Source organism: Pelophylax lessonae (genome assembly GCF_965119305.1).
Source record: "Pelophylax lessonae genome assembly, chromosome: 2".
Lineage (NCBI taxonomy): Eukaryota > Metazoa > Chordata > Amphibia > Anura > Ranidae > Pelophylax > Pelophylax lessonae.
The window spans coordinates 153,655,609-153,683,063 of record NC_138769.1 but is presented as its reverse complement, the minus strand read 5'-3'; the positions used below and the strand labels follow the sequence as shown (position 1 = coordinate 153,683,063).

General features: G+C 42.4%; 1 protein-coding gene across 1 annotated transcript in view; it reads right to left on the bottom strand.

Moving 5' to 3' along the window:
* Positions 1-27,455, bottom strand: part of SERPINF2 (serpin family F member 2) — an 88,636-nt gene that overhangs the window by 14,075 nt on the left and 47,106 nt on the right. Inside the window, exons 4-6 of the mRNA XM_082246238.1 lie at positions 23,217-23,360; positions 7,294-7,497; positions 350-492 (exon numbers count right to left, since the gene is read on the bottom strand). Coding sequence (XP_082102364.1) covers positions 350-492; positions 7,294-7,497; positions 23,217-23,360 — 491 coding nt within the window. The remainder of the gene's footprint in view (positions 1-349; positions 493-7,293; positions 7,498-23,216; positions 23,361-27,455) is intronic.

The window sequence follows — 27,455 nt, the reverse complement described above, 5'->3', positions numbered from 1 at the left end:
AAATGTAATATAATATTATAATTTTTATCCGCTTCGAAATGCATCGGGTATACATTGTGCTCTAAATCTGATCATCTATTGCATTTTGTGTAGTTTCTGGAACACACTGCTTGCTCTTTTTATTGGTTTTTGCTTTAATGTCTTTGTTTTTCATTAATAAAAATTATAATATTATATTCAATTTTTTGTTATTTTTACAAGTGCCTTTAAAGTCCCATCACCAGGGGAATTTTCCTTCTTCCATTATACGGAGGAATAAATCACAATTGGTCTGAACAGTATTTGGGTCCAATTCCGATACCCCATCATCCAGTAAATCCAAGTAAAGCACCAATACACACACACTTACCTGGCTATCCAACTTTTCAAACATAAAGTAACTCAAAGGATACTTATTTGCATGCATCATATCCACCAGCGTGCCCTCCTCATCGTTTACATAAAATATATCTTCAGAAGTCTTTGTGGGGTCAAACTTGTTTTTCCAGACACCTGCACACACAAAATTAACTTTAACAGGAAGTGGAAATTCATGTCTGAAAATACAGAACCATTACTTTATTAGCGCCTACATTTCAATTCAAGTTCTCTCCTTTAGTAAATATTGTCTTGTCTTGATCATCCCTAAGGCCATGACTTTTGGGTCTCCTACGTTGCCTAATTTCTTTGCCATCTTTTTTTACATATATTCAAACCATCTGTTAAAAAGGGATGATGCATGTGAAATCATGGCTAGCCCAAATATTGTAAACTGTGCAATTTATTGATAAGATGGAGGTGGAAGTATGGGCATTATATACTGTATACAGACATTCAGGGACATATTGGTAACATGGGGGGGGTCGACTCACTAATGTTTACCGCATGCGATAAAGGGTATCATGTTACTCATTTGCATAAATTATCGCATGCGGTAAACTAAGTCCAATTCACAAACGGACCAGAGCATTAAAAAGCATGCTATAACTACCACCAGGGCTTATCTGCTGGTATCACATCCGGTATTCGTAAAAAAAAAAACAGCCTGAGAAAAAAAAAAAAAAAAAAAAAAAAAAAAAAACAACAGCGTGGGCCTTCGGGGTCTGGTAAGGAACCATACCAGGCCACATGCCTTCAACATGAGGGGGGGGGGGGGGGGGGGTGTTTCGGGGCATGTGATTTGGTATAGTTCAGACCACGAAGGGCATGGTATGGACTGGGGAAGGAACCCTTACGCTTTTTCATATTTTTATTGTCCGTTTTTTTTTCAGCTGTTAGCGGGGAAGCACGCTGACAGGCTGATGAGTCATCGGTTAAGAACGCTGCTCGGCAACCAGTTTTTTGTCAACAGCCTAGGGGTACAGGCTTTTTTTTGACAAATACTGGTTTGCTCCTCAGCAACCAGCTTAACCACTTTACCGCTGAGTACTTGAATAGTACTGCGGCAAAGTGGCTCGTTCCCGTCTGACGACGTAGACCTACGTCGCCAGACTCCCCCCTTGTAGGAGGCGCGCTCCCGCTGTTTTCATTCACAGCGGGAGTCGGGCCAGGGGAGGAGCAGCGGCGATCGCCGCTGCTCTGCCCCGATCGTCGGGGATCTAGTGTGGAGATCCGCCCGCCTGTGTAAACACAAGCGGGCGGATCTCCTCAGTGACAGGGAGTGACCGATCGGAGTGTTCAGCATAGCTGGACATCCGATCTGTCCCCGTCTCACACAGTCACCTCCCCCCCCACACGTCAGTAAGCACCAGGCATACATTAACCCCTCCCTCTCCAATAAAGTTAACCCCTTCCCTGCCAGTGTCATTTTTACAGTAACAGTGCATATTTATAGCACTGATTACTGCAGTAATGTCACTGGTACCCCCAAAAGTGTCAAAAATGTCAGTCAAGGGTCCGATCTGTCCGCCGCAATGTCGCAGTCCCGCAAAAAAAAAAAAAAGAAAAAAAAAAAAAAATTACAGAAATCTTTCCCTCAGTTAGTAAACGCAATAACTTTTGCGCAAACCAATTAAAATACACTTATTGCGATTTTTTTTACCAAACATGGGTAGCAGAAAACAAATTGGCCAAAAATTTAAAAAAAATTGGTTTTTACATCTTTTTTGGGGGGAATTTCATATAAAAAAATGTGAAAAATATTGTTATTTTTTCAAAATAAACGCTCTTTTTTTGTTTATAGCGCAAAAAGTAAAAATCGCACAGGTGATCAAATACCACCAAAAGAAAGCTCTGTTTGTGGGAAAAAAAGGACGTCAATTTCGTTTGGGTATGGCGTTGCACGACCGTGCAATTGTCAGTTAAAGTCGCACAGCGCCGAATCGCAAAAAGTGGCCCAGACGTAAGACAGCAAAATGCTCTAGTGGTAAAGTGGTTAATACGGTAAATTACCGCATTAAAAAATACGGTAATTACCGCTAAGTTGAACAAATACTGCATTCAGTATTTAACGGTAAATGCTTAGTGAATTGAACTTTCACAACTGATTTACCACATGCTGCATTTTATTTGCCATTATTTAACCCTTAGTGAATTGACTGCATGGCGGTAATATTAAAGCGGTAGTAAATGTTTGTTTTTTTTAAATTGACAGACACGTCTCTTTCATTATGCTTTATCCTGTTTGATTATATAAAATTGACAGACATGATATTTATAATAGAAGAGACCCTATTGGTTTCTTCGGTCATAAATGCTCCCTCTTGCCTGTCAGCTGTCATGTACACTGAGCCGCACAGGCGCAGCTCAGCGAACATTTACGGCCCCGATCTGTGTGGCTGCGATGTGACTCCCATGGGCATGTGACTTCATCGCAGCCCGGCCAGTCAAGTGGCCGAAGGCACGGAACCCGGAAAGGAAGACTGGGTGAAGATGGAAGTGCCGGGGATCTGCCGGATCAAACACAGCGCAGCCCTGGAGGGCTCGGTTTGACAGGCAAGTATGCCATATTGTGCTAATAAGCTGTGCATACTAGTATATGATTGCATAACCTACCTGGGGGCCCTAAAAGAAAGGCATCATAGTGGACTTCACTACTGCTTTAATAGCAAGTACAGTAATATAAATGCCTTTTGCAATGGTGTATTGCAGTGACATAGTTTCTAACTTTATTACCAGGCAAGAGGCTAAACACATGGTTGAAATACATATATGGGCAGTCTTCAACTCTTGAGGGACAGTACAGCCAGGTACTTGGTCTCCATTGCAGCTAAATAACTAGGTTAAGAACACTAAGAACACATTCCCCCCCTGCGGATAGGATAATGAAATGGCAAAAGCACACTGCTCATGAGTCTGCTCATTCTGCACTACCTTGCACATGTGCATGCTGCAGAACCTGATTGACTTCTTGTATTCTCCCATTTCTCACCCAGTTTAAATAGTGCTATACGGGGCTTTACTGGAGGCAGTTCTCAAAACAAATTCCTGCATTGCCCACATACACTAGATTACCAAAAGCATTGGGACGCCTGCCTTTACACGCACATGAACTTTAATAGCATCCCAGTCTTAGTCCTTAGGGTTCAATATTGGAGTTGGCCCACCCTTTGCAGCTATAACAGCTTCAACTGGGAAGGCTGTCCACAAGGTTTAGGAGTGTGTCTATGGGAATGTTTGACCATTCTCCCAGAATCACATTTGTGCGGTCAGACACTGATGTGGACAAGAAGGCCTTGCTCACAGTCTCTGCTTTAATTCACCCCATAGGTGTTCTAATCGGGTTAAGGGCCAGTCAAGTTCCTCCACCCTAAACATGCCCATCTATATCTTTATGGACCTTGTTTGTGCACTGCTGTGCAGTCATGCCAAAACAGGAAGGGGCCATCCCCAAACTTTTCCTACAAAGTCGAGAGCATGAAATTGCCCAAAATGTATTGGTATGCTGAAGCCTTAAGAGTTCCCTTCACTGGAACTAAGGGGCCCTGGAAAAACAACCCCACACCATACCCCCCACACACCAAATGATTTGGACCAGTACACAATGCAAGGTCAATAAAGACCAGGATGAGCGAGTTTTGGGTGGAGGAACTTGACTAGCCAGCACAGAGTCCTGACCTCAACCAGATAGAACACCTTTGGGATCATTAAGAGTAGAGATTTCGAGCCAGGCCTTCTTGTCCACATCGATGCCCAACCTTCTAGAAGAATGGTCAAACATTCAAATAGACACACTCCTAAACCTTGTGGACAGCCATCCCAGAAGAGTTGAAGCAGTTAAAGCTGCATCTTTGCTCTTTATAGCTGCTAAACAGGTAATAGCCAGAGCTTGGAAGACGCCCTCTATTCCGTTTGCTATGGTGAAGAGCACTTTAGCTGATCTTCATGTCAGGCATCCTACACGAGTCTCATTCTAAATTACACCAAAGTATAGTCACCCTGGTGGTCCTATGCTCCCCCCACCTTGTATCCAAACAGCCTGGATCTGTCCTAAGAACCGATTTGTTACTCCGCCTTCCTGCAGAACTTCCTCCTCTTCCCCAACCCCACCCCCCTCTACCTTGATGCTTTTTTCCATGTCTCTCTCCTTTTTCTTTCTCTCCTTCACCTCTGCGACCATGCTATGGGCTGTCTCCCTTGTCCTAGGGTTACCCTGAGTCCTCAGACTTAGGGCCCAGTTTTGCCGACAAGCGGCTACTGTTACCAGATCTCAAATCCTTTTTGTACCTCGCTCACCAATTGTTCACCCCAACCTTTGCTAGGGGTGTTCAATAGACCAGTACGCACATTACCCTCTGCTGTAAACTTGTGAACCTGTAACCTGGGCTCCAGTTAGTTTGCCCTTAGGCCCTGGTGATATATATGGACCTCTGGTTTATACCACTAGGTCGCCCAGTGGACATTGAGTACATATAAAAAAAAAAAGTCACCTAATCGGACTTTCCCAGTCCATGCCTTCCTGTTATGATTACAGTGCTGTATCACTGTGTGGGTGAACAGTTATCAAGTTATGCTCATTACAATAAAAAAATAAATGTACCAGAGGCATGCGCATGTTACATGCAGGTCATCTTCAGTTCAAATTCACAAGTCAGTAAATTCTGAAGGGTCTCCGATATATGCATGAACACAAGCCCAAAGTCTGAAGACACAAAAGCCGTTTATCTGGCCACCTTACCAAACTGATATGCTGGCCATATACAGTGCATCCAGAAAGTATTCACAGCGCTTCACTTTTTCCACATTTTGTTATGTTACAGCCTTATTCCAAAATGGATTAAATTAATTATTTTGATCAAAATTCTACAAACAATACCCAAGAATGACAACATGAAAATGTTAGTTTGAAATCTTAGCACATTTAAAAAATATAAAAAACGAAAAAAAAAAAAAAAAAAATCCATGAACATAAGTACCACAGCCTTAGCTCAATGCTTTGTTGAAGCACCTTTGGCACCGAATACAGTCTCGTCTTTTGGAGTATGATGCTACAAGCTTAGCGCACCTATTTTTGGGCGGTTTCTCCCATTCTTTGCAGGACCTATCAAGCTCCATCAGGTTGGATGGGAAGCGTCAGTGCACAGCCATTTTCAGATCTCTCCAGAGATGTGCAATCGGGTTCAAGTCTGGGCCACTCAAGGACATTCACAGTGTTAGCCCGTAGCCACTCTGTTATCTTGGCTGTGTGCTTAGGGTCATTGTCCTACTGGAGGATGAACCTTCGCCCCAGTCTGAGGTCCAAAGAGCTCTGGAGCAAGTTTTCATCAATGATGTCTCTGTACATTGCTGCATGGAACAAGTCTTCTAGTTCCTGCCGCTGAAAAAACATCCCCACAGCATGACGATGCCACCACCAGGCTTTGTTGTAGGGATGGTATTGGCCAGGTGATGAGCGGTGCCTGGTTTCCTCAAGACATGACGCTTGCCATTCAGGTCAAAACATTCAATCTTTGTTTCATCAGACCAGATTATTTTGTTTCTCAGGGTCTGAGTGTCCTTCAGGTGCCTTTTGGCAAACTCCAGGTGGGCTGTCATGTGCCTTTTACTGAGGAGCGGCTTCCGTCTGGCCACTCTACCATACAGGCCTGATTGGTGAAGTGCTGCAGAGATGGTTGTTCTTCTGAAAGGTTCTCCTCTCTCCACAAAGAAAACGCTGGAGCCCTGTCAGAGTGACCATCGGGTTCTTGGCCACCTCCCTGACTAAGGTCCTTCTCCCCGATCGCTCAGTTTGGCCAGACAGCCCACTCTAGAAACTGGCGGTTCCAAACTTTTTCCATTTACAGATAATGGGGGCCAATGTACTCATTGGGACCTTCAATGCTGCAGACATTTTTCTGTACCCTTTTCCCAGATCTGTGCCTCAATACATTCTTGTCTTGGAGGTCTACAAACAATTCCTTGGGCTTCATGGCTTGGTTTGTGCTCTGACATGCACTGTTAACTGTGGGACTTTTTATTTTTATTACATTTGCAAAGATTTCAAACAAACTTCTTTCATGTAGTCATTATGGGGTATTGATTGTAGGGCTTTGAAGAAAATAATGAATTTGATCCATTTTGGAATAAGGCTGTAACATGTGAAAAAAGTGAAGCGCTGTAAATATTTTCCAGATGCACTGTACATAATAGCAAATACTCAATTGAGCAAATGATTGGTTTCAAAAAATCTTTTTCAAAAAGTGCTCAACACAACAAGGATGATCATTTTGGTGGAAGACAAGTGGATTTTCTGTCAAGACTGGTGGTTTCTTTCTGATAAAAAATGCCTTTTATTGATTGAACCACTCATTAAGTGCAACGTAATATGGAAAATATGGCTCTTATCGAAACAATTGTTCCATCTACTCTAGGAAGCTTTAAATCTAGGTCTTCCCTTTAAAATCTAATTTCTTGCTGTATGGCTTACAATAGGATATGCACACTGATGTATAAACTTTTGTGGAAGATGCAAGAACATGGACATGGCTGTCTGAAGGTTTCTGTGCTGGGTCTCCCTCAATTCCTGCACTCCAACCCCCAAGCTCTTTTAATAGACCGCAAATTAATCTAAAACTTGCATCAAACTACAGTCATTCTTGAAATGAAGAGAACACGTGCATCAACCTTAGGCAGCAACATCCAAATGGGTGGCAGACGGTCTTGTTTCATTAACTTATTTCTTATACGTAGTGTCCAATTAGCAAGACCAGGACAAAGGGTGGGAAGGGTGGCCGCTGCCCTGGGCACAGTGAAAGGATGGGTCACCACCTCACAGCATGCTCTAGAACAGTGGCTGGCAACCAGAAGCTTTAGGTCTGCTCTGGCAGCCATTGTAGACAGACAGCACTACATAAAAAAGAAATAAATAAAAAAAAGACAATATGCATATGCTTTTACCTTTGAAATGTATGGCATTGAGGAGTATTAGCACAACTTTTTCCGAGATGCTTGAGAGAAAGTCTGTGATCTTTCCCTTTGTTGCATCACTGACCCACTTGTTGATGGATTCCAAATTCTGCTTCATCTTGGGGCCCAAATATACCGGTTTCGATCCGTAAAGTTTCTCAGACTTCCTAAGGAACGCTTTTTTCATTTTAAAACCTACAAAGCGATTGTAATTGCAGTGAGTATCACACATATCACATACATTACAGATTAAGCAGATAAGACACATGGATGAGAGTTGATGTGGAAGACCAAATCTCCTGAGAGCAACGTTGAAACCATTGTCCAAACAATATACTTCTCTTACATTTAGTAAATGTATTAGAAATTGTTCCTCATGTACCCTGGCACCAAAAGTAAAGCTGAACTCCAGGCAGATAGCTAAAAACACACAGTTAACCACTTAAGCCCCAGAAGATTTTACCCCCTTCCTGGCCAGACCCCTTTTTCCAACTTGGCACTTCGTGACCTTAAATAAAAATTGCGCGGTCATGCAATGCTGTACCCAAACAAAATTTACGTCCTTTTTTTTGCCACAAACAGAGCTTTCTTTTGGTGGTATTTGATCACTTCTGGGCTTTTTATTTTTTGCGATATAAATAATAAAAGAGCGAAAATTTCGAGAAAAAAAATTACATTTTCAACTTTGTCTTTTAAAAAATATCCAATATACTCAATTTATGTCATATTTTGGCCAAAATGTGTTTAGATACATGTCTTTGACAAAAAAAATTTCAATGAGCGTATTTTTATTGGTTTGCGCAAAAGTTATAGCGTCTACAAACTATGGTGTAAATACTGAAATTTACGCAGCTTTAATTTCTGACTGCCTATCTCATTTCATGAAGTGCTAAAATGGCAGGGCAGTACAAACCCCCCCCCCCCCCAAACTACCACTTTTTGGAAAGTAGACATCCTAAGGAATGTCCTGAGAGGCATGTTGAGCTCATTTATTATTTCATTTTTTTGTCACAGGTGCTTGAAAAATGACAAAAAAAAAAAAAAAAAAAAATGTTTTTTTTTTCTTTTACACAAAGTTGTCATTGAAATTATATATTGCTCACACATGCCATGGGTATATGTGTAATTACACCCCAAAATATATTCTGCTGCTTCTCCTGAGTACAGGGATACCACATATGTGAGACTTTTTGGGACCTAGCTGTGTACGGGACCCCGAAAACCAATCCCCACCATCAGACTTTCTAAGGGCGTACATTTTTCATTGCGTTTTCTCACTACCTATAACGGTTTAGGAGGCCCTGAAATGTCAAGATACCACAAAACCCCCCCAAATGACCCCATTTTGGAAAGTAGACACCCCAAGCTATTGGCTGAGAGGCATGGTGAGTCCATGGAATATTTTATATTTTGCCACAAGTTTCGGGAAAATTATGTTTTTTTTTTTTTAATACAAAGTTGTCACTAAATGATAAATTGCTCACACATGCCATGGGTATATGTGGAATGACAACCCCAAATACATTCTACTGCTTCCCCTGAGTGATACCACATGTGTGAGACTTTTTGGGAGCCTAGCTGTTTACAGGACCCCGAAAACCAATCAACACTCTCAGGTTTTCTAATGGCGTAAATTGTGCATTTCACCTATGCACTACCTGTCACAGTTTCGGAGGCCCTAAAATTCCAAGATAGCACAAAACCCCCCCAAATGACCCCATTTTGGAAAGTAGACACCCCAAGCTATTTGCTGAGAGGCATGGTGAGTCCATGGAATATTTTATATTTTGCCACAAGTTCCAGGAAATATATATATTTTTTTTACACAAAGTTGTCACTAAATGATATATTGCTCACACATGCCATGGGTATATGTGAGATGACACCCCAAAATACATTCTGCTTCTTCTCCTGAGTACAGGGATACCCCATGTGTGAAACTTTTTTGCAGTCTAGCCGAGTACAGGACCCCGAAAAACAATCCCCACTTTCAGGCTTTTCAAGGGCGTAAATTGTTGATTTCACTCCTGGACTACCTATCACAGTTTTGGAGGCCATGAAATGACAAGACAGCACAACCCCCCCCCCAAATGACCCATTTGAACCCCCAAACATTATATATTTCTTTAAAGCATGTAAAAGCAGTCTAGCGGCCAATTACCTGCTAGGATTGCTTTTACATGTAAGCCGACCGCTGGCTGTAAAAAACGATACCAAGGTGATGCCTAAATCTGCAGGCATCATACTGGTATAACCACTCAAAGTCCAGCAACGTACCAGTACATTGCTGGTCCTTGTTTGGCATATAGTGTAGGTTTTTTTTTTCGTTCAGCCCACAGGCTGCATGAAAAAAAAAAAAAAAAAAAAGGAGAACCTAACAGAAATCACCACAGGAATATTGTGTAGTATTACACACCATTAACCGCCCAATCAGTCACCCACTGAATTTAATGGTGGGTATACATGACAATATTCCACGTATACCTAAAAGGTATTTAAACTGCAGTACTGAAATCAGCCGATCCACAGCTGCTGCCAGAGGTATCCATATATGCTGTGCGCAAACGATGTTTGTGTCAGAATATATAAAATCAATGTGGCAGCCGACGTGTACCTGCAAGAGAAACAGGTTAACAAAAGAATGAAAAACAAACAAAGTACAGTAAAAGTACAGTAGGAAGAGTAGAAGAACATAAAAAATAACTGACACAACAACAGTTTTTGGATTTTTTATTTTTTTTGGAACACTTTTCTGTGAACTGCGATTTTCCAGCTTGGGTCTCTCAAAATGTCGATAGCCATCGAACATCTTTCGAGACCCTGTGTTTGTGTGCCCTACACTATGTCGTGCTGTACCCTACACTAATACTCTACTAGCGTATGGTAGCGCTCGAAACATTCCCCGATGCAGAGACCAGGTTGGTCAGGATATCTGGGGCAATAATAGCGGATGTCACACCCAAATCCGTGCCTGCTACAGACACGACATCTTTGGGGGTGAGTTTGGGTAGGGGTACGTACGCGGGAGGACATGTGGAAAATGTCTCATGCAGCCAGCTCACTGCATCGGGAAGGGGAAGTTGGGCAGGCATGCCTCCTGGGTACAGGTAGGCAAGGATGATCGCTTCCTGAATTCTCGGAAGGATTCAGTTCGTCCTGAGGCCCTGTATAGGACAAAGGCGTTCAGCATAGCCAATTGGAATAAATAAACAGACACTTTTTTGTACCAGCGTCTGGCTTTACGGGCAACTAAATACGGCGCCAAAAGCTGTTCGTTAAGGTCCACCCCTCCCATATTAAAGTTATATTCGTGGACACAGAGGGGTTTCTCCATAACGCCAGTTGCCGTAGGAGTTTGAATCGTCGTGTCTGCGTCAGTGTTAATTTTGGCAGCAAATTTCAATTTAGTTTTAGTCTTAGTCTTAGGACTAAAATGGCATTTTAGTTTTTGTCCCATTTTAGTCTTCTGCAAGTGTTTTAGTTTTAGTCGTGTTTTAGTTTTAGTCATATTTAGTCGACTAAAACTCCAGTACATTTTAGTCGACTAAAACGTCCTACATTTTAGTCGACTAAAACGTCCTACATTTTAGTCGACTAAAATGTCCTACATTTTAGTCGACTAAAATGTCTTACATTTTAGTCATCTATAATCGAATGGGTGTAGTTCAATTGTAATTTATAATGCATTATTTAAACATTTCTCTACAATTTCCAAACTCATTATATACTACTGCTGGGTCCTGGAGTGAAAAATCTAATATGTTATTATTTATAGTATTAAGCTTTGAGCATGCACCAGTGTTAATTTTGGCAGCAAATTTCGATTTAGTTTTAGTTATAGTCTTACGACTAAAATGCCATTTTAGTTTTAGTCGTATTTTAGTCATCTGAATTGTTTTAGTTTTAGTCGTATTTTAGTTGACTAAAATTGTGTTAATTTAGTCGACGAAAACGTTTTAGTCGGTTTTAGTCGACGAAATTAACACTGGTCTGCGTGAAGGGAGGACAGAACGAAAACATCCCGTGTATCCCTCGACTTCACTGCAAGCAATTTGTCCGTTTTCAAGCAGGCTCTCTCCCCCCAACTAAGACGGGAATTTACAAGCCATTGGGGAAGCCCGGCGATTAGGTCGCACGGTGCCACATGCGCCAATTTGTAATTCAAGAAGATGACTAAATAGTGGCACGCTTGTGTAGAAGTTGTCCACGTACAAATGGTACCCCTTTCCGGATAAGGGTGACACCAAGTCCCAAACTATCTTGCCGCTGCTCCCTATGTAGTCTGGGCAGTTGGGGGGCTCCACAGTGTACATCTTTTCCCTCATAGACCCGGAAACTAACTGTATAGCCTGTGGCCCTGTCACAGAGCTTGTACAGCTTGACCTCGTAACTTGGCACGCTTGCTGGGGAGGTACTGTTTCATAGCAAGGCGGCCAGTAAACTTAATCAGGGACTCGTCAACGCAGACAACTTGTTTGGGCGTAAACAAGGCTGCAAACCGCTGATTGAAGTGGTCTATGAGGGGCCGAATTTTGTGGAGCCGAATTTTGTGGAGCCGATCATATGCAGGGCCTTCTGAGGACGACAGATTTCATTGTTGGCGAAATGCATAAATCGCAGAATTTGCTCTGCCGAATGGTCTGGCAAGGGGCGAATTTGGGTTGGCGGCGATACATTGTGCATATAAATTTGATTGATCCACAATAGATCTGAAAAGATCTTCCGTGAAGAACAGCTCAAAAAAGTTCAGGGACGTAAAACCAGCTGTCTCCACGTGGATTCCAGGTTGGGCAGTGAATGGGGGGGGGGGGGGGGGGTACTGGCGCTGTAGAATCAGTGGGTTGCCAATTGGGATATGCCAGTGCATCAAGGAGGGCACTATGGGCCTGTCTTCGAATATGCGGTGGCACCAGCTAATTCAAGTCACAATTGCACTAATACAGAATACAGAAAAACAGTATATTACGTTTGTATTAGTGTGCAATGTGACAGGGGGGGGGGGAAGGGGTTAACTGGGGGTGATCAGGGGGGATCAGGGGGTTAAATCTTTATTGGGGGGTGGCGGCTATTTTAAGTGAAAAAGGGGGGGCCGCAATCGCTACACCTGGTCACAAATCACACTTATAGGGGTATATAGGAAAATGCTATATACTGTATACAGTGTGTGTTCTGACAGGGGGTGTAGGGGTTAACTGGGGGGGGCGATCGAGGGTTAAGTGTGCCTATCTAAGTGTATGTGGGTGTGCTTGGTGCAGTACTCACAGTTGAGACGTGCTCTCTCCTCTCGATTAATCCAAAAAGGATCATGGGAAGGGAGAGCAGGTCTTTTCTGAGCCTGCGTTTACATTACACAGGCTCAGAATAGAATCTGATTGGGCAGGACCAATCAACAGGTCCAGGCTAAAAATCATTGGCCTGGACCTGATGACTGATCGGTTCTGAACCCAATCAAGCCATCGGCAACGGCGGGGGGCGCGGGAGCACGCACCAGACCGGCAGGAATGAGTAACGTAGTCCTACGTCACTTTGCCTACGCGGGGCTGACTGCTGCAGTAAATAGTCGTGCGGCGGTCGGCAAGTGGTTAAAAAACATACATGGGTGCCATTTTACCTCCTAGAAGATGTATATTCCTATTTCTGTTTCTGTTCAGTCAAACCTGAAGTTTACACAGCTCTGATTGGTTCCTAGTATTGCCCTTCCCTTTCCTTTCCTTTTCAGATTCCAATGGATTTTAAGAGGCTGATACCAAATTTTAGTATTTACCATGCTCGCTTTTAAAATCACATTTATTGATTTTTAAAGAACACAATGCATTTTTTGGTATTTTGTACATGCTTGAGAGTTCAGCTTTAAAGATTCAAGAGAATTCATGCAAATAAACAAAGAACTAGTTAAAAAGCCAGATGGTACGGGAAGTTTACATAGTTAGCAGTGATGTACAATGGATTGGCATTGTCCCAGTTACATTTAATTGGAATTTTTTTCACATCAGACACACCATTTACCAGATTTAAATTTAGCACTTCAGTTCTCGCACCCATTTAACCTATTTAGATCGGGATAGCATTTACAGTTCATCTATGGGCTTACTGATCCTGCCACAGTAAGTGTTTTTTTATTGTCGTTTGGAGATTAACCTACAGAGGTGGAGTTTTCATTGTGGTCTGGGGCACTGGTAAGTAAACTTGATATATGGTAATATCTTCAAGCAAGGAATTGATCTAAAATGCCGTTTTGGCCATAGACAGCCAAGTGCAGCATTAGATCAGGTTCTCCAATTGAATACCATGACCCCTAGGAGCGTTGTGATATGTAAATTGCAAATTCAAGAAACTGGAGGGCCCACAACAGAAAAATGCACCTTCCCGGGCCAGGTACAATTTTTTTTTTTATTATTATTATTATTATCATCATTAGTGAATAACTTAATAAATGTCCTCCCCTTTGAGAGAGTCAGGAGAGGACACTGTCTCTCCTCATAGCCGTTACTAATCCATGTGGTTACTGATAACGTGATCAATAGATTAGCTCAGACATAGTAAATCACATACGTGCTGGAGGCTTCGCTGATAAAAATGAAAGCCTGTACTACAGATTAACACTGCCACCTTCAGGCTGCATTGTTCATCTGTGGCGCCATCAATTTAAAAGGAGGAGAATTTTGGGGTTGTTTTAAAAACAAACATACATACTCCCCTCCATGCTGCAGCTGTCCCCCTGCCGGCTCCAAGACAAACAACTGAGTGATCACATGACTGCCAATTGCTCAGTTCTTGGTCAGCTCTAAGCAGAAAGTAGTGGCTGCCATTCACCGCTCTCTTCTCTGCCCCTCCAGCTCTCACTGGGATGGGAAAGGGGTGGGATCAGCCGGCTCAGGCTCTCAGATGTATGCCAAGAGGCTGAGCCAGCTGCCAAGTAGGCATTTGGGTGGATCTTGAGAATATGGTTGGGATCCAAAAGCAAGTGCACTCCTGGGACCCAGAAGAAAAAGAAGGTTTGGCTAAAAAGCTTTGGCCCTACTTTTCTTTTAAAGTGTATCTATGGTAAATATAAATAAATAAAAATCATAAATTAGTTGCATTTCAATCACTTCCACTCAACTACTATTACTAGAACAATCTTGAAGTTTGTAAACTTACTTTGTGTAGTTTCCCTACATATATACTTAAAATTCTGTGACACATATTCACTATACCCTGTGAATAGACTCTGCTATCACAATTCATAGAGCCTACCTTCTGAACTACAAAAGTGCTAAAAAACTGCTGAAAGCCAGTGTAGCACTGCCCCCTAGGGAGCTGCTGAGTGCGGATTCACCTGGGTTACCAATATCAACAGTCCATAAAACGTATCGCTTTAGACTTGGCTCCGACAATGAACAGTCCAGGGGATTTGGTTTTTTGTGTTTTATTTTGGAACTTGGATGGGAGAAGGGATGAGTGGGATACTCCAACTTGAACTATGCCCAAATGTTGAGTACACTAACTGTAGAATGCGGCGCGACCGCTGCTTCACCTTGATACTACAGTGAAGATAGTAAATGTGATCCTGTTAGGTTGAACCTTCAGGGTCCTACCTTGGCACCCCCTTTCTCTACTTGCTGTGTGTGCTAGCTTCTGTCCACTAACCCCACTCGAGTGGTCCCCTTATTGGGCAGATCCCTGGCAAGCTCCCCGGTACTCACGGACACTGTTTTTCCTCCGGTCACTCTGCCTTCAACTCCACTGTCCGTATCCTGGACCTCCTAGCTCAGCACCACACTTTGGCTCACTAGGCCGACTGCCTAGGACCAACTTCCTTGCTGACAGGAGGAGAGACAGCCGTCACCCTCCTCCTGGGACCTGGCTTCCCGCCCAAAGACCTCATGGCTCATGTGCTCTTGGCTTATTTCCAATCCCATGATGCACCTCTCCAGGTGCCAACCCACTGGGACGGTTACAAAAGCCTGTGTATCATTGGTCAGGTTTCCTCCACTGTCCAACATGCCTCCCTATTGGATACAGTGGGGATACTCCCTCAGACCAGATGAATACACACTGAGCAAAATGAGCAGGCCTAACTACTAATCAGGCTCCCTGATAAGCAGATGAAGCAAAACAAATGCTTTTACCTAGCACCTGACTAAGAGGGTGCTACATCAGCTTCTCCTCCTCTCCCTCCCATCGGAATTCAGGGGCTGCAGGAGGGAAACATAGGTTTGATTCCTGTATATGCCGTCCCCTCTGCCCCTTCAGTCCAGGTTACTCTTCCTTCTTTGCTGCCCAGCCCCCCTGTGTGTTCCCCTGGACCCCTTCCTTGCACCTTCCCTCCTCTCTTCTCCCACCAGCTGCTGCGGAGGATGTTTCAGGATGGAGAGCGAGAAAGGGGCAGGTAAATATGTAATTTACTGGCCCCTTTTCTGAATGAACACAGTGAGTGATCAGTACTGATTGCTCCTGTATTAATTCATAACTGAAGCAGAGTAAACTGCAATTATTCTGCTTCAGTTTGTGAATGAACGAACAAACAGGAAGCTGCTCAGCACAGAGCGCTTCCCATTTATTCTCTGTCCAGTGCAGCTGAGACTGCAGAGAAAGACTGGGGAATCCCTGTCCTCAGTCCCTTCCTCTGTCTTAAAAGTGACACATCACGGGTCTGTTTATACCCCCGATATTTGACCAAAGCACCCCACCCCAACAGGGCTGCAAAAATTGGATTTTTGTACTTACCGTAAAATCCATTTCTCTGAGTTCAATTAATGGACACAGTGCTCTATAAAGCATAACTAGTGGATTATATTGCCTCCTCCAAGATTAGGACTAGGCAGAACAAAAAACACTGGCTACGCCCATGGGCCGTCCTCCGCTTGGTATGTGGGAAGTCCAAATGCAGTGCCAAAAGAAAAATGTTGGGGGGGGGGGGGTGAAATAACACAAGGGTACACATAAGAGCCCTTAACCGGATTACAGGACCCCCGTCGTCTGAAAAATAAATGTTTAAAGAAAAAACACCCCTCAAGAGGAACAGCCCCTCCTAAACCACAGCTTGAAAAACTTTGTGGCCAAAAGAAGCATCCAAAGATGCCAAAGTATCTACCTTATATATTATTATTTGAGAAGGAATTCCCCCGAAGACCAAGTGGCCACGTTGCAAACTTGCGATATTGATGCCTGATGACGGAAGGCCCAAGAAGTACTTAGCACCCAAATAGAAAGCGCCGTGACAGGGAAAGGTGGAACCTGACCTTTAATGGGCCTGAGTCACAGTCTGTCTGATACACCTGGAGACGGTAGCTGAAGAAGCGGCCAGACCTTTTCTTGAAAAAAATCAATAAAATCGGCGCATGATCAACCCCAATAAAAGTCATAAAATGCAAGAATAAATAACCACTTGCCGACCGCCGCAAGTACATTTACTGCGGCAGTCAGCCCCGTACAGGAAAAGTGACGTAGTACTACGTCGCTCGCCTGTGAGCCTCTAGGGGGTGAGCACACGCTGCCGGAGGCGCGCTCCCGCCCCCACTCGTTCCCCGACATGTCCGTGCGTGTGACCGGCGGACCCGAAGTCCGCCGGTCACTCACAATCTCCCGGTGGAGAGGGAGAAAGGCAGGCGGCTAATGTAAACAAAGCCGCCTGTCATTCTCCCTGATCTAACTGCAGAGATCATACGATCCTGCTATGTAGGATCATATGTCTCTGTGATTACATCACTGGCCACACCCCTTTAACAGTAAGAAGCACGCCCCTAGGGACACACTTAACCCCTTGATCACTAATAAAGTTAACCCCTTCCCTGCCAGTGTCATTTTTACAGAAACAGTGCATATGTATAGCACTGATTACTGTAGTAATGTCACTGGTACCCCCAAAAGTTTCAAAAATGTCAGTCAAGGGTCTGATCTGAAAAAGAAAGAGGTAGGGGGTGGCGCTGTCTGGTGATCCAAAAAAGGGGGTTTGTTACTAGTGCTATCACTAGTCACGTGTAACAGGTATAAACCCAATATGTAAATTAACAATGAGGTAGCTATTGTGTCAAAGTGCCAAGTGTATATAATTCACCCTAAAGGTGCCAAATGCTGTATGTATAGAAAATGGATGTAAATGACACTTGAATACCAAGTGAAATATTGCATAAGTGTGATATAATCAATAAATAATCATAAACAATTATAAGTGCAACCGTGCATAGGTGATATATCTATATAAGGTGACAAGTGCTAAAGTGAATACTGACAATGATAATACAGTATAAGTGTATGAAACTTAATACAACATAATGCATATAGATCTTTGTGCAATCGTGCTTAGAAAGTAACTCAAATCGTCCCCAATGATTAAAGTGACCTGTGCAAGGGTCCGATCTGTCCGCCGCAATGTCGCAGTCTCTCAAAAAAGAAAAAAAAAAAAATTTGCAGATCGCCACCATTACTCGTTAAAAAAAAAAAAAACAACAAAAATTACAAAAAATCTTCCCCTTAGTTAGTAAACGCAATCATTTTTGTGCAAACCAATCAAAATACGCTTATTGCGATTTTTTTTACCAAAAATATGTAGCAGAAAACAAATTGGCCTAAAATGTTAAAAAATTTTACATTTTTACATTTTTGGGGGGGGGGGGGGGGGGGGGGATTTCATATAAAAAAAAAAAAAGTGAAAAATATTGTTCTTTTTTCAAAATTGTCGCTCTTTTTTTGTGCAAAAAGTATAAAATCGCACAGGTGATCAAATACCACCAAAAGAAAGCTCCGTTTGTGGGAAAAAAAGGACGTCAATTTCATTTGGGTACAGTGCCGCAAGACTGGGCAATTGTCCGTTAAAGTCACGCAGTGCCGAATCGCAAAATAGGGCCTGGTCAGGGAGGGGGTAAAATCTTCCGGGGCTGAAGTGGTTATAACATATAAATGCAGGATAATGATCACAAATGACATCAAATATATATATATACACACAATAATTTTCAACAATAAAAGAGCGGTAGTAACATAGTAACTATAAAGAAGGAACAAATTGTGAGTTGATTACTTTATGCTTCTACAATAATTGTCATTTTGAAATTTACTACACTATGAAGTCCTCCCATTTATCTGTGGTTTGAGTTCCAAACCCTACCTAGGATATTTTCCCCCTTGATGTCTGATGTTGGCTACCTAAAAGGACCTTAAGAGCCTGCCTTAAAGGGACCACCACTGGACCAGTCACTTCCATATTGGAGACCCTGCTACCTATTGGTACAAACAGTCTTGGAGGGGAGCGGCCATTTCACTCATTTAAGGATACACGCTCAACCACAGTATTGAAAGCAGTTTCCCGCACCTATTGAATGTCCACAGTTTCCCGCACATCTGGCATTTTTCACAGCACTACTTTCTTTATGAACTTTTTTTGATTCTCCATGAACTGTTTATGATTATCTCCTTCCTTATAAAGCAATTTATCTTTATGATTATCTGCTTCCTTATAAAGCAATGTATCTTTATATGGTTCAATATACCCCTGCTTTTTTTCTTTTTGGGTATTCTTCCTTATATTATTTATCATTTTTTCCAGTCACAATCCACCTATTACACAGTTTCATGTGTTTCTTACTGTGTATTACCATCACTTATTTTTGATCAGACCGTATTGCCTTTCTATACTTGGATCTGATCAGTTACCATCACTTTGCACCTATAGTTCACTGTCACTTCCTTCTTTATAGTGACTATGTTACTACCGCTCTTTTATTTTTGAAGATTATTGTGGTTCATTTTATTTGCACTATTTGCACTGTGCACTTTACCACATCATTATTTATATATAATTGATTTGATGTCATTTATGATCATTATCCTGCATTTATATGTTTATTTATTCTTGCATTTTATTACTTTTATTGGGGTTGATCAAGCGCCGATTTTATTGATTTTTTCATTTGCTTTTATGTATGTGGTGGCACTACTAAGAATTGGCTGCTAATCCCTGGTCCCTATCCACACCCTACATCTACTATTTATTTATTACATCTGGTATATGGTCAAGCACATAGGTTTCCTTACTTTCATCAGACCTTTTCTTGGTCCGTCCGTAACCACAAAAAGCGAGTCTGACCTCCGAAAGGGATCGGTAACTGCCAGATACACCCTAATCGCACAAACCACATCCAAGGTATGCAAAGCAAATTCCTTAGGATGAGCCGGCTTGGGAAACAAACTTCAAATGGAAGTCAGACAACTTTGGGCAGGAATGATGGACAGGGACGAAGAAACACTTCATCCCTATGGACCACCAAATGGGGATTGCGACAGGATAATGCCGCCAATCCCAATATCCTGTCAGCCGAGGTAATAGCCACCAAGAATGTCACCTTCTGGGATAACGTAGACGAGGGAATCTCCCGAATGTTCTCAATTGGAGGTTTCTGGAGAACCGAAAAGCACTAAATTTAAATCCCATGGCAGCAAAAGAGACCATACAGGTAGAGCCACATGTCGAACCCCCTGAATTGAAGGTACGAACTAAAGAGTGCTTGGTTAGGGGTCGCTGAAAGAAGATTGCCAGGGCAAACACCTGGTCCTTGATGGTACTCAAGGCTAACTTCTGATCAATGCCCCGTTGAAGAAAGGTTAAGATCTGAGTTACAGAAAAGGATCGAGGATGAGCACCAATCGACTGAAAACAAGAAATGTACGCTTTCCACATACAATGGTATATCTTGCTGGAAGAGGACTTCATCGCCTTCACCATAGTAGGGATCACTGATACAGACAAACCTCTATCCCTCAGTACCTGGCTTTCAATAGCGAAGCCATTAAAACCAGCGACTGTAAAGCAGGATGGTAGATCAGGCCTTGGGACGACTGGTTTTCTCTGAGAGGAAGCCCCCAAGGGACATTTACGGCCACAATGATAATTGAAAGATCCTCGCTCTTGATTCCTCACAGGAACTGTGGAAGAATCCTGACTTGAGGAGGATACCGGCCTTACCGTGGCCTTTGGATGCCTGCGGTGTCTGCCAGAGCAACCCGTAATCTCGCCACAAACTTCTGTATCCTCATGTGAAGCCGAACCTGCTAAAGGAGCTGCATGTAGGACTGTGCAAACAGGACTGTCTTGAAGGTGGATACCACCAGATTCAGAACATGCATGCAAATCAGGAGAGAGATCCATCTGTGTGACAGCAGCCGGAGAATCACAGCCTATGGTTCCTGAAGTTTGTCCAGAAGAAAGACCTAGGTAAATCGTTTCCCTGGACAGGGATAGGGGGAACCTTAGGTAGTTCGGACATCACCTGAACCTTTGCAGGAATAAGTCTGCACAAGGAGACGCAGGACCCAAAAAACCTGAAAATAAACTGTCCCCCTTTCTGGGTACCCCCAAAAGAAACATTTAGCAGACCTCCTTGATGCTTACAAAAAGAAAAGAGGTCCACGGGGCCAGAAACCAGCGAAGATGTCCCCCCACCCCGATATTGAGTGAGGACAGGCCTTCATGCTGAAGAGATCTTGCCTGCTGGTCCGGAGAAGCCAGCGCTAGGCTTAGCAGAACCAAGGTTGCTTGAAACCTCCCGGGGAAGATTTGAAAGATCCCTTATTCTCTGTCAGAGAAGCACAAAATAATTTTCTATGGACTGAGAAGGAGGGCCGCCATCTGCGACGAGGCACTTTCCCTTTCCTTGACTGGCAGGAAGGTAACCCCCCCCCCCCCCCTCCTGTGATACCCTTAATGAGGTTATCCAGGGTAGCCCCAAACAAGCTATTGCCTTGAAAGGGCAGATCAATGAGAGATTTCTTGGAGGCTTGGTCTGTGGACTAATTCTTAAGCCACAGCACGCGCCTAATCACTGTTGGAGATACAACAGCTTTTAGCTTATTACAGATAAACTGCAGTTCACAAATAGGACAGTAGATGTCGCTAATGCTAAGTGATATGCTATGCATTCTCTATGATGTGTTGTCATTTCCTGTACACTGCACTGTACTTGTTGATTATCTCTTCCTGTCTGTGTTCTTCTTACAAATGAAAAAGTGACATCTTTTGCTATCTGTGTTATGTTCCAATAAAGAAGCCAGTTCCTGTTTACTCCACAATGTCTGATCTGAATGGACTCCGCTGCACCCAGTGATTGCACTCTGCAACAATCACCACCGCTGAAACAGAAAGTTTGGACAGAGCAGGAGCTGTATCCATAGCTCCATCACAAATAAATTGCAGCCCATGGACTAACTGGCCTGCTAAATCAACATAAGCAGCGGAAACCTGCTCACCCCTAAGCTTGGCCCATTCAGTTAGGGCCCAAGAGAAAAAACAAAAAAGATGTAAGGAAGGAGGAAAAAAAAAAAAAAAAAGTTGCTAGGACCAGAGATCCCATGTCCTTACTCCGGATTAGACAGATTACCTAGAGCAGGGGGGGGGGGGGGGGTATATACCAAGCTGAGGATGGCCCATGGACATAGCCAGGTGTTTTTTATTCTGTCTTGTCCTACTCTTGGAGGAGGCAATATAACCTGCGGTTATGACTTATGGAGCGCTGTGCATACGAAAGAGACATGTATATTTTAATTTATAAAAAATATAAAACAAATTAAAAAATTGCTGACCCTGTCTGGGGCTCTACTGTGACACTATCTGCTGCCCTACTGACTCATGCTGTCCACTGTTAAAAAGGTAGGCCAAGTTTATATTTTTACAGTGATATTTAATTTTTCTAAGTTTTCCTTACTAGGTCTTGCTAGTACATTTATTTTAATGTTGTTCAGGTAGATCTCCACCTCTCAAAAGGTTGCATACACCTGGCCTAAAACATTGGGCGTTTAAATTCATGCAGTCTCACTTCAGTAAATTAAGGCCAAAGTTCATATCCAAGTCATTCACTCAACTGCCTAACACTGAACTCCAGCCTAAAATCCTTCAGAACTTCTGTTACACCACATAGGATGGTTCATTCCTCTTTCATCCCTGTGGCACTAGAACAAGAACCTGCAAACAACAATAAAAACTTCAAAAGTTCCTAAAACTGACCCTTTTTTTTGTCCATGCAGAGCAAAGTAAAAGGACCCCGTTACTCCACCCCTCCAGACAGCATATTGTAGATTACCTTGCTACCCCACCACTAAGTTCGGCTGCTGGAACTGGGAAAAAAATTCCTGTGTCAAGCTCCAAAACTTAATATTTAAGCTAACAGAGCTGTGGGATCCTTTCCTTGTGTTGAGCAAACGACAAGGAGCTAGTACTGCCAGATGGGAAAGGGGAAATCCGCCACATGCTCACCAATCCAAATTTTAAAAGCTAACTTCCATCCAGGCAGGTAAACTGAGGAGTGGGAACAAGGAACAGTATGTATTACACTGCTCAGGAGGTGTATGGGTAAAGAAAAGGGTAAAAAAAAAAAGGAAGCAAGACTGAAACCACCACTTCAGTGGTAAAAGTCCAGAATACATTTAGAGCTCAATTCATTTAGAGCTCAAGGTGAGCCAATGCGTTTCAAAGCACCTTGGATAAAAACAATATATTCTATCACTGCTGCTAGGGGGCCCTATAACCAAAGAACTGTCAATCCGCACACATCTGCTATCATTATTGGCAATTCAATAATAGTCAAGCACTCCTCTCCTCTACCATTATACAAAGAGATGTTACTGGTCATTAAAGAAATGTGAAATCTGTCTCTACCACCCCCTCTTCTGAATCACTAACCCGAAAGAGACACTTTTTTTTTTTTTTGTTTAATATTACAGCCTATATATTTGGTCAGGGTTAGTGACAAAGTATTAAAACTGGGTCAGCATAACTGCCAAGCAGCTTGTATTTGCAGAAGGGGGTCAGCAATGGCAGCCCCCACAAAAGGGGGTCAGCAATGGCAGCCCTATATTTCTCTCACGACAGGTTTACTTTTAATATGCATGAAAATAAATTCATGCAAAGCCCACAGAGCGAGTACTGTGTGAACTGAACTCACTTTTGTCGACATACATGCGAGAAGCTATACTTAACGCAGTCTGTACCAGCCGCTTTGTAACTTTCTGCATCTTTTCATGAAGGCATGGCAAGGATTCCACATGGAGTGTCTCCAACAGCTTTTTTTCGGTTTCCTTCTCTGCACCTAAACCGGAAACAAAGACCATACAGGATGACATTACAGCAACTGTTATACTTCTGGTGAATTCTGACCCCAGACCCTTAAAACAAACAGGGGTTAGTAAATTAGCAATGCTAATTAAGGGGGGGACACATTTACAATGATCTTGGGAAGCCCGTATGGCCTAAGTTAGGCTGAATTATCAGACCAAGTCAAGTCAAATGAGTCAGTGCTATACCTGCATATCAATATGAATTGTGAAGCAAACATACATATACACGTGTGAAACCATCACCCCTCAACTAGTGCAACAAAAATATATTTAGTGAACTAAAAGTCCATAAATCTAGTCCAAAAATGTAGAAATCCTGGTTATACCAATATCCTCTACCTCCGGGCTCAACTCTCAAAAGCACCAAAAAAGGCTCACCAGATTTTTTCAAAGAAGGTCATAGAACGCTTTTTCTCCTCTTCCGACAGGGCCTTCGCAGCACACCTCGCTGTCCAATTTACACCAGTATGTAAAAACATATTCAACAATTCCCCTCTTCTCCAGGTAAACCCTTTTTTGGTACTTTGGGCACTGAGCACAGAGGTGAAGGATATTGATATAACCAAGATTACAGACTTTTTGGACTATATGTTTATTGAATTTATTTTTGTTGCACTCCTTTGGGGGTGATGTTTATTTCATGTGCTTCAAATAGACTGTAGGTTTAGGTTTGCTTCACAATTTATATGAAGTTTTAAACAAAATTACTTAGTCATGCAACACTGTACCCAAACAAATGGTTTATAATTTGTATTGAGAAATCTAGAGCATTCTTTTCATGGTATTTAATCTTCAATAGGGGTTTTTTTTTCTCTTCTCTTTAACAGCTTGCTGACCGCCCGCCGCATATATACTGGATATAGGAGCACTCCTGGGGGCGAGCGCGTGCCGCCAGAGCGCACCCTTCATCCCCACTAAGCAGCGGGGATGCTGATCCATGGGACAGGCGGCACCAGCGATCACTCCCCGCTGAGAGAGAAGGGCGGTCAGCTGTTGTAAACACAGCAGACTGTTCTCTCTGAAATGATCACAGAGTGCTTGTAATCCTCCTATATAGGATCACAGGTCTCTGTGTTCATTTCACAAGCCCCTCCCCCATACAGTTAGAAAAAACACTCCCCTAGGCTCACACAACCCTTTGATCACCCCTAGGTTAACCCCTTCCCTCCAGTGTGTCATAAGTACAGTAACAGTGCATATTTTTAGCACCGATTACTGTAGTAATGTCACTGGTCCCCACCAAACGTGTCAAAAATGACAGTTAGGGGTACGATCTGTCCGCCACAATGTCGCAGTCCCGCAAAAAAAAAAAAAATAATCGCAGATCGCCGCTGTACTAGTAAAAAATAAAAATAAAACAATCTTCCCCCTAGTTTGTAGATGCAATAACTTTTACACAAGCCAATCAAAATACGCTTATTGGGATTTTTTTTTACCAAAAATATGTAGCAGAATACAAATTGGCCTAGAAGGATGAAAAAAATAATTTTTTTTGGGGAATGTTATATAGCAGAAAGTGAAAAAAAATATATATATTTTTTTAGAATTGTCTCTTTGTTTATACCGGGGGGTTTAAAAAAAAAAATATATAAAAAAAAAAAAAAAAATATATAAAAACGCACAGGTGATCAATTACCACCAAAAGAAAACACTATTTGTAGGAAAAAAAAAAAAAAAAAAAAAAAAAAAAAAAAAGGCCAACAATTTTTGTTTTGGCCGAATTGCAAAAAATGGCCTAAAAAATGGCCTGGTTTATTAAGGGGGGAAAATCCTTCCAGTTCAGAAATGGTTAAATAAAAAGGAAAAAAAAAAAAAAAAAGCCTTCTTCATAAAATTTAGGGCAAAATACATTCTGCCACATTGCTTTGGTAAAAATAACCCAAATCGCCTGGGGCCTACGGAATACGTTTGTCTTCTCTGAAGAGGGGAAAAGGTCTTTTAGGTCCATAATCTACCCACCAGGCAATCTCCTTTGCATATCTTTATGGATTATTGGCTCCCACTCCCACTGCAACTCTCCCCTCCCCCTTCTCCCTTTCCCCCCTCAACCCCCATATTGACTTGTATGAGAAGACAAGCAGTTCTGGCATGAAAAAAAAAGCCCATGTACAGAGGCAAACTATCCACTGATCTCTATGAAATACCAATCCTATGTCAATAATCGCCAATTCGATTTTTTGGGGGTTTCTGTGCCCTAACATTGAGTTTTAAAGCCTCACAGATACTGTAGTTGTTGTATGGCCACCCAGACCCTTTTAATGGGTGTAAAAGCCAAAAGATAATTTTCAGCATGTTTTCAGCAAAGTTTATTAGGAGATCCTCTCCGTAACAGCACAGGCTGACATGGATAATCCACAACCTCCCAATTTGGCAGCAGTGCTGTCAGCCTCCTGTGCACATTCCAATTGTGGGCTAGCCATCATGTCTTCAGAAGGCATGTATAGACTTAACAGGGAGCCCAAATGGCCAAAAAAAGGGGAGTGCATGACATGATGACAACATTCTTACCGATTGCAAGGTAACGGATTTGTGTTGTCAGCTTGCAACATAGTCTCCAGGTAACGAATGAGCAAATAATGATTTGCTTATGAAAATGGTTATGGAAAAAGAGGATACCAAACATTTAGCAAAAATCGTGTGAACTCTGCACTCAGTGATATTTACAATCAGATCAAATTTACCACTAGTCAAAAGGACACAGCAGCACCCACAAATATCCACAAATCGATATTAAATAAATAAAATGGTGTTGCTCTCAGTTTAAAACATCCTGAAATGAAGTACAGTACACTACATATAAACCTTCAGCTCATAAAATATGTGCAAATTAGTGCAAGAAGTGACAAATGCAAAAAACAAAAATTCCTTGTAAACAGTCCACGTCTCTAAATTCCAAAATCTGCTTTGTACAACGCAGCCGGTGACACTCTCCTACACTAACAGATGAAAAGGCCTCTTACCAGAAAATAAGACCCCTTTAAATTACAGGTGGTCTAAGGTGCTTCCCCAAGCAATGGATTAAAATAGGAAGGGATTTTCCTGGCCCCGGATGTTGATTCTGACAGCGTACGCTGTGACGCCATTGTGAATGCACGTTTGAGTGGCGTGGCTTTTTCATACATATTTGTTCATTGCCTTGCTCGTATTATTTTATTAAACCTGAATGGTTTTAGGGTATCATACTATATGGAGCCTTTTTCTCTTGGTCGCTTTGGTGGAGCAGAGGAGTATTCTTTGGTGGGTGCTTTATTGCCATCTGTTTTTATCCACCGCCTGGGGAAGCACAGACTTCCTGTAATTTATAAGGGTCTCGATTTCTGTTAAGAGGCTTATGATCTGTTGGTGGAGAAGAGCGTCACCAGTTGCATTATCCAATGCGATTTTTGGAAATCTTGGAATTTAGGAAAAGTGGACTACTTTCTGTATTGTTTTCACTGCTTAAGTTGGTTTACAAGGATTTTTGTTTTATTAACACTTATCACTTCTTGAACAGGAGCTAAAGATTATATACAATTTACCTGGTTTCTGGATGTTTATTTAAAAATGATAGTGCAACACAATTGTATTTATTTTGGATATTAAACATACTGAAAAACAGATTTAGGTTTAAAGCCCCGTACACATGTACCGATTGTCGGCCGTAAATATTCGGCCGACGACCGATCGGCCGATTGTAGGCTTGTTAGTATGATGCTTCCGACAGCCGACAGCGCATTTTCGGCCGAACAGAATCTGTCGTGCAGGCATTAAAATTTTTGTTGGCCAACACCAGAACGGCCGATTGTTTGCCAGTCAGTACAGATTTCGGCCGACAGACAGCAGATTAGCAAGACTGGGCATGCTCAGAGAAGAAAAAAGACAAGGAAAGTTAACCATCACATGACATGACATCACTTCTGCAGTCGGCTGTTGTTGGCCGACAAAATTCGTGTGTAGTCTTTTGCAGTTTTCAACAGACACGACAGCCCTGGACAAAAGACGGCCGATCGTTCGGCCGACGATCGGTACGTGTGTACGAGGCTTTACATACACTTATTATGGGTCTGTATATATTAAGAGTATTGGGG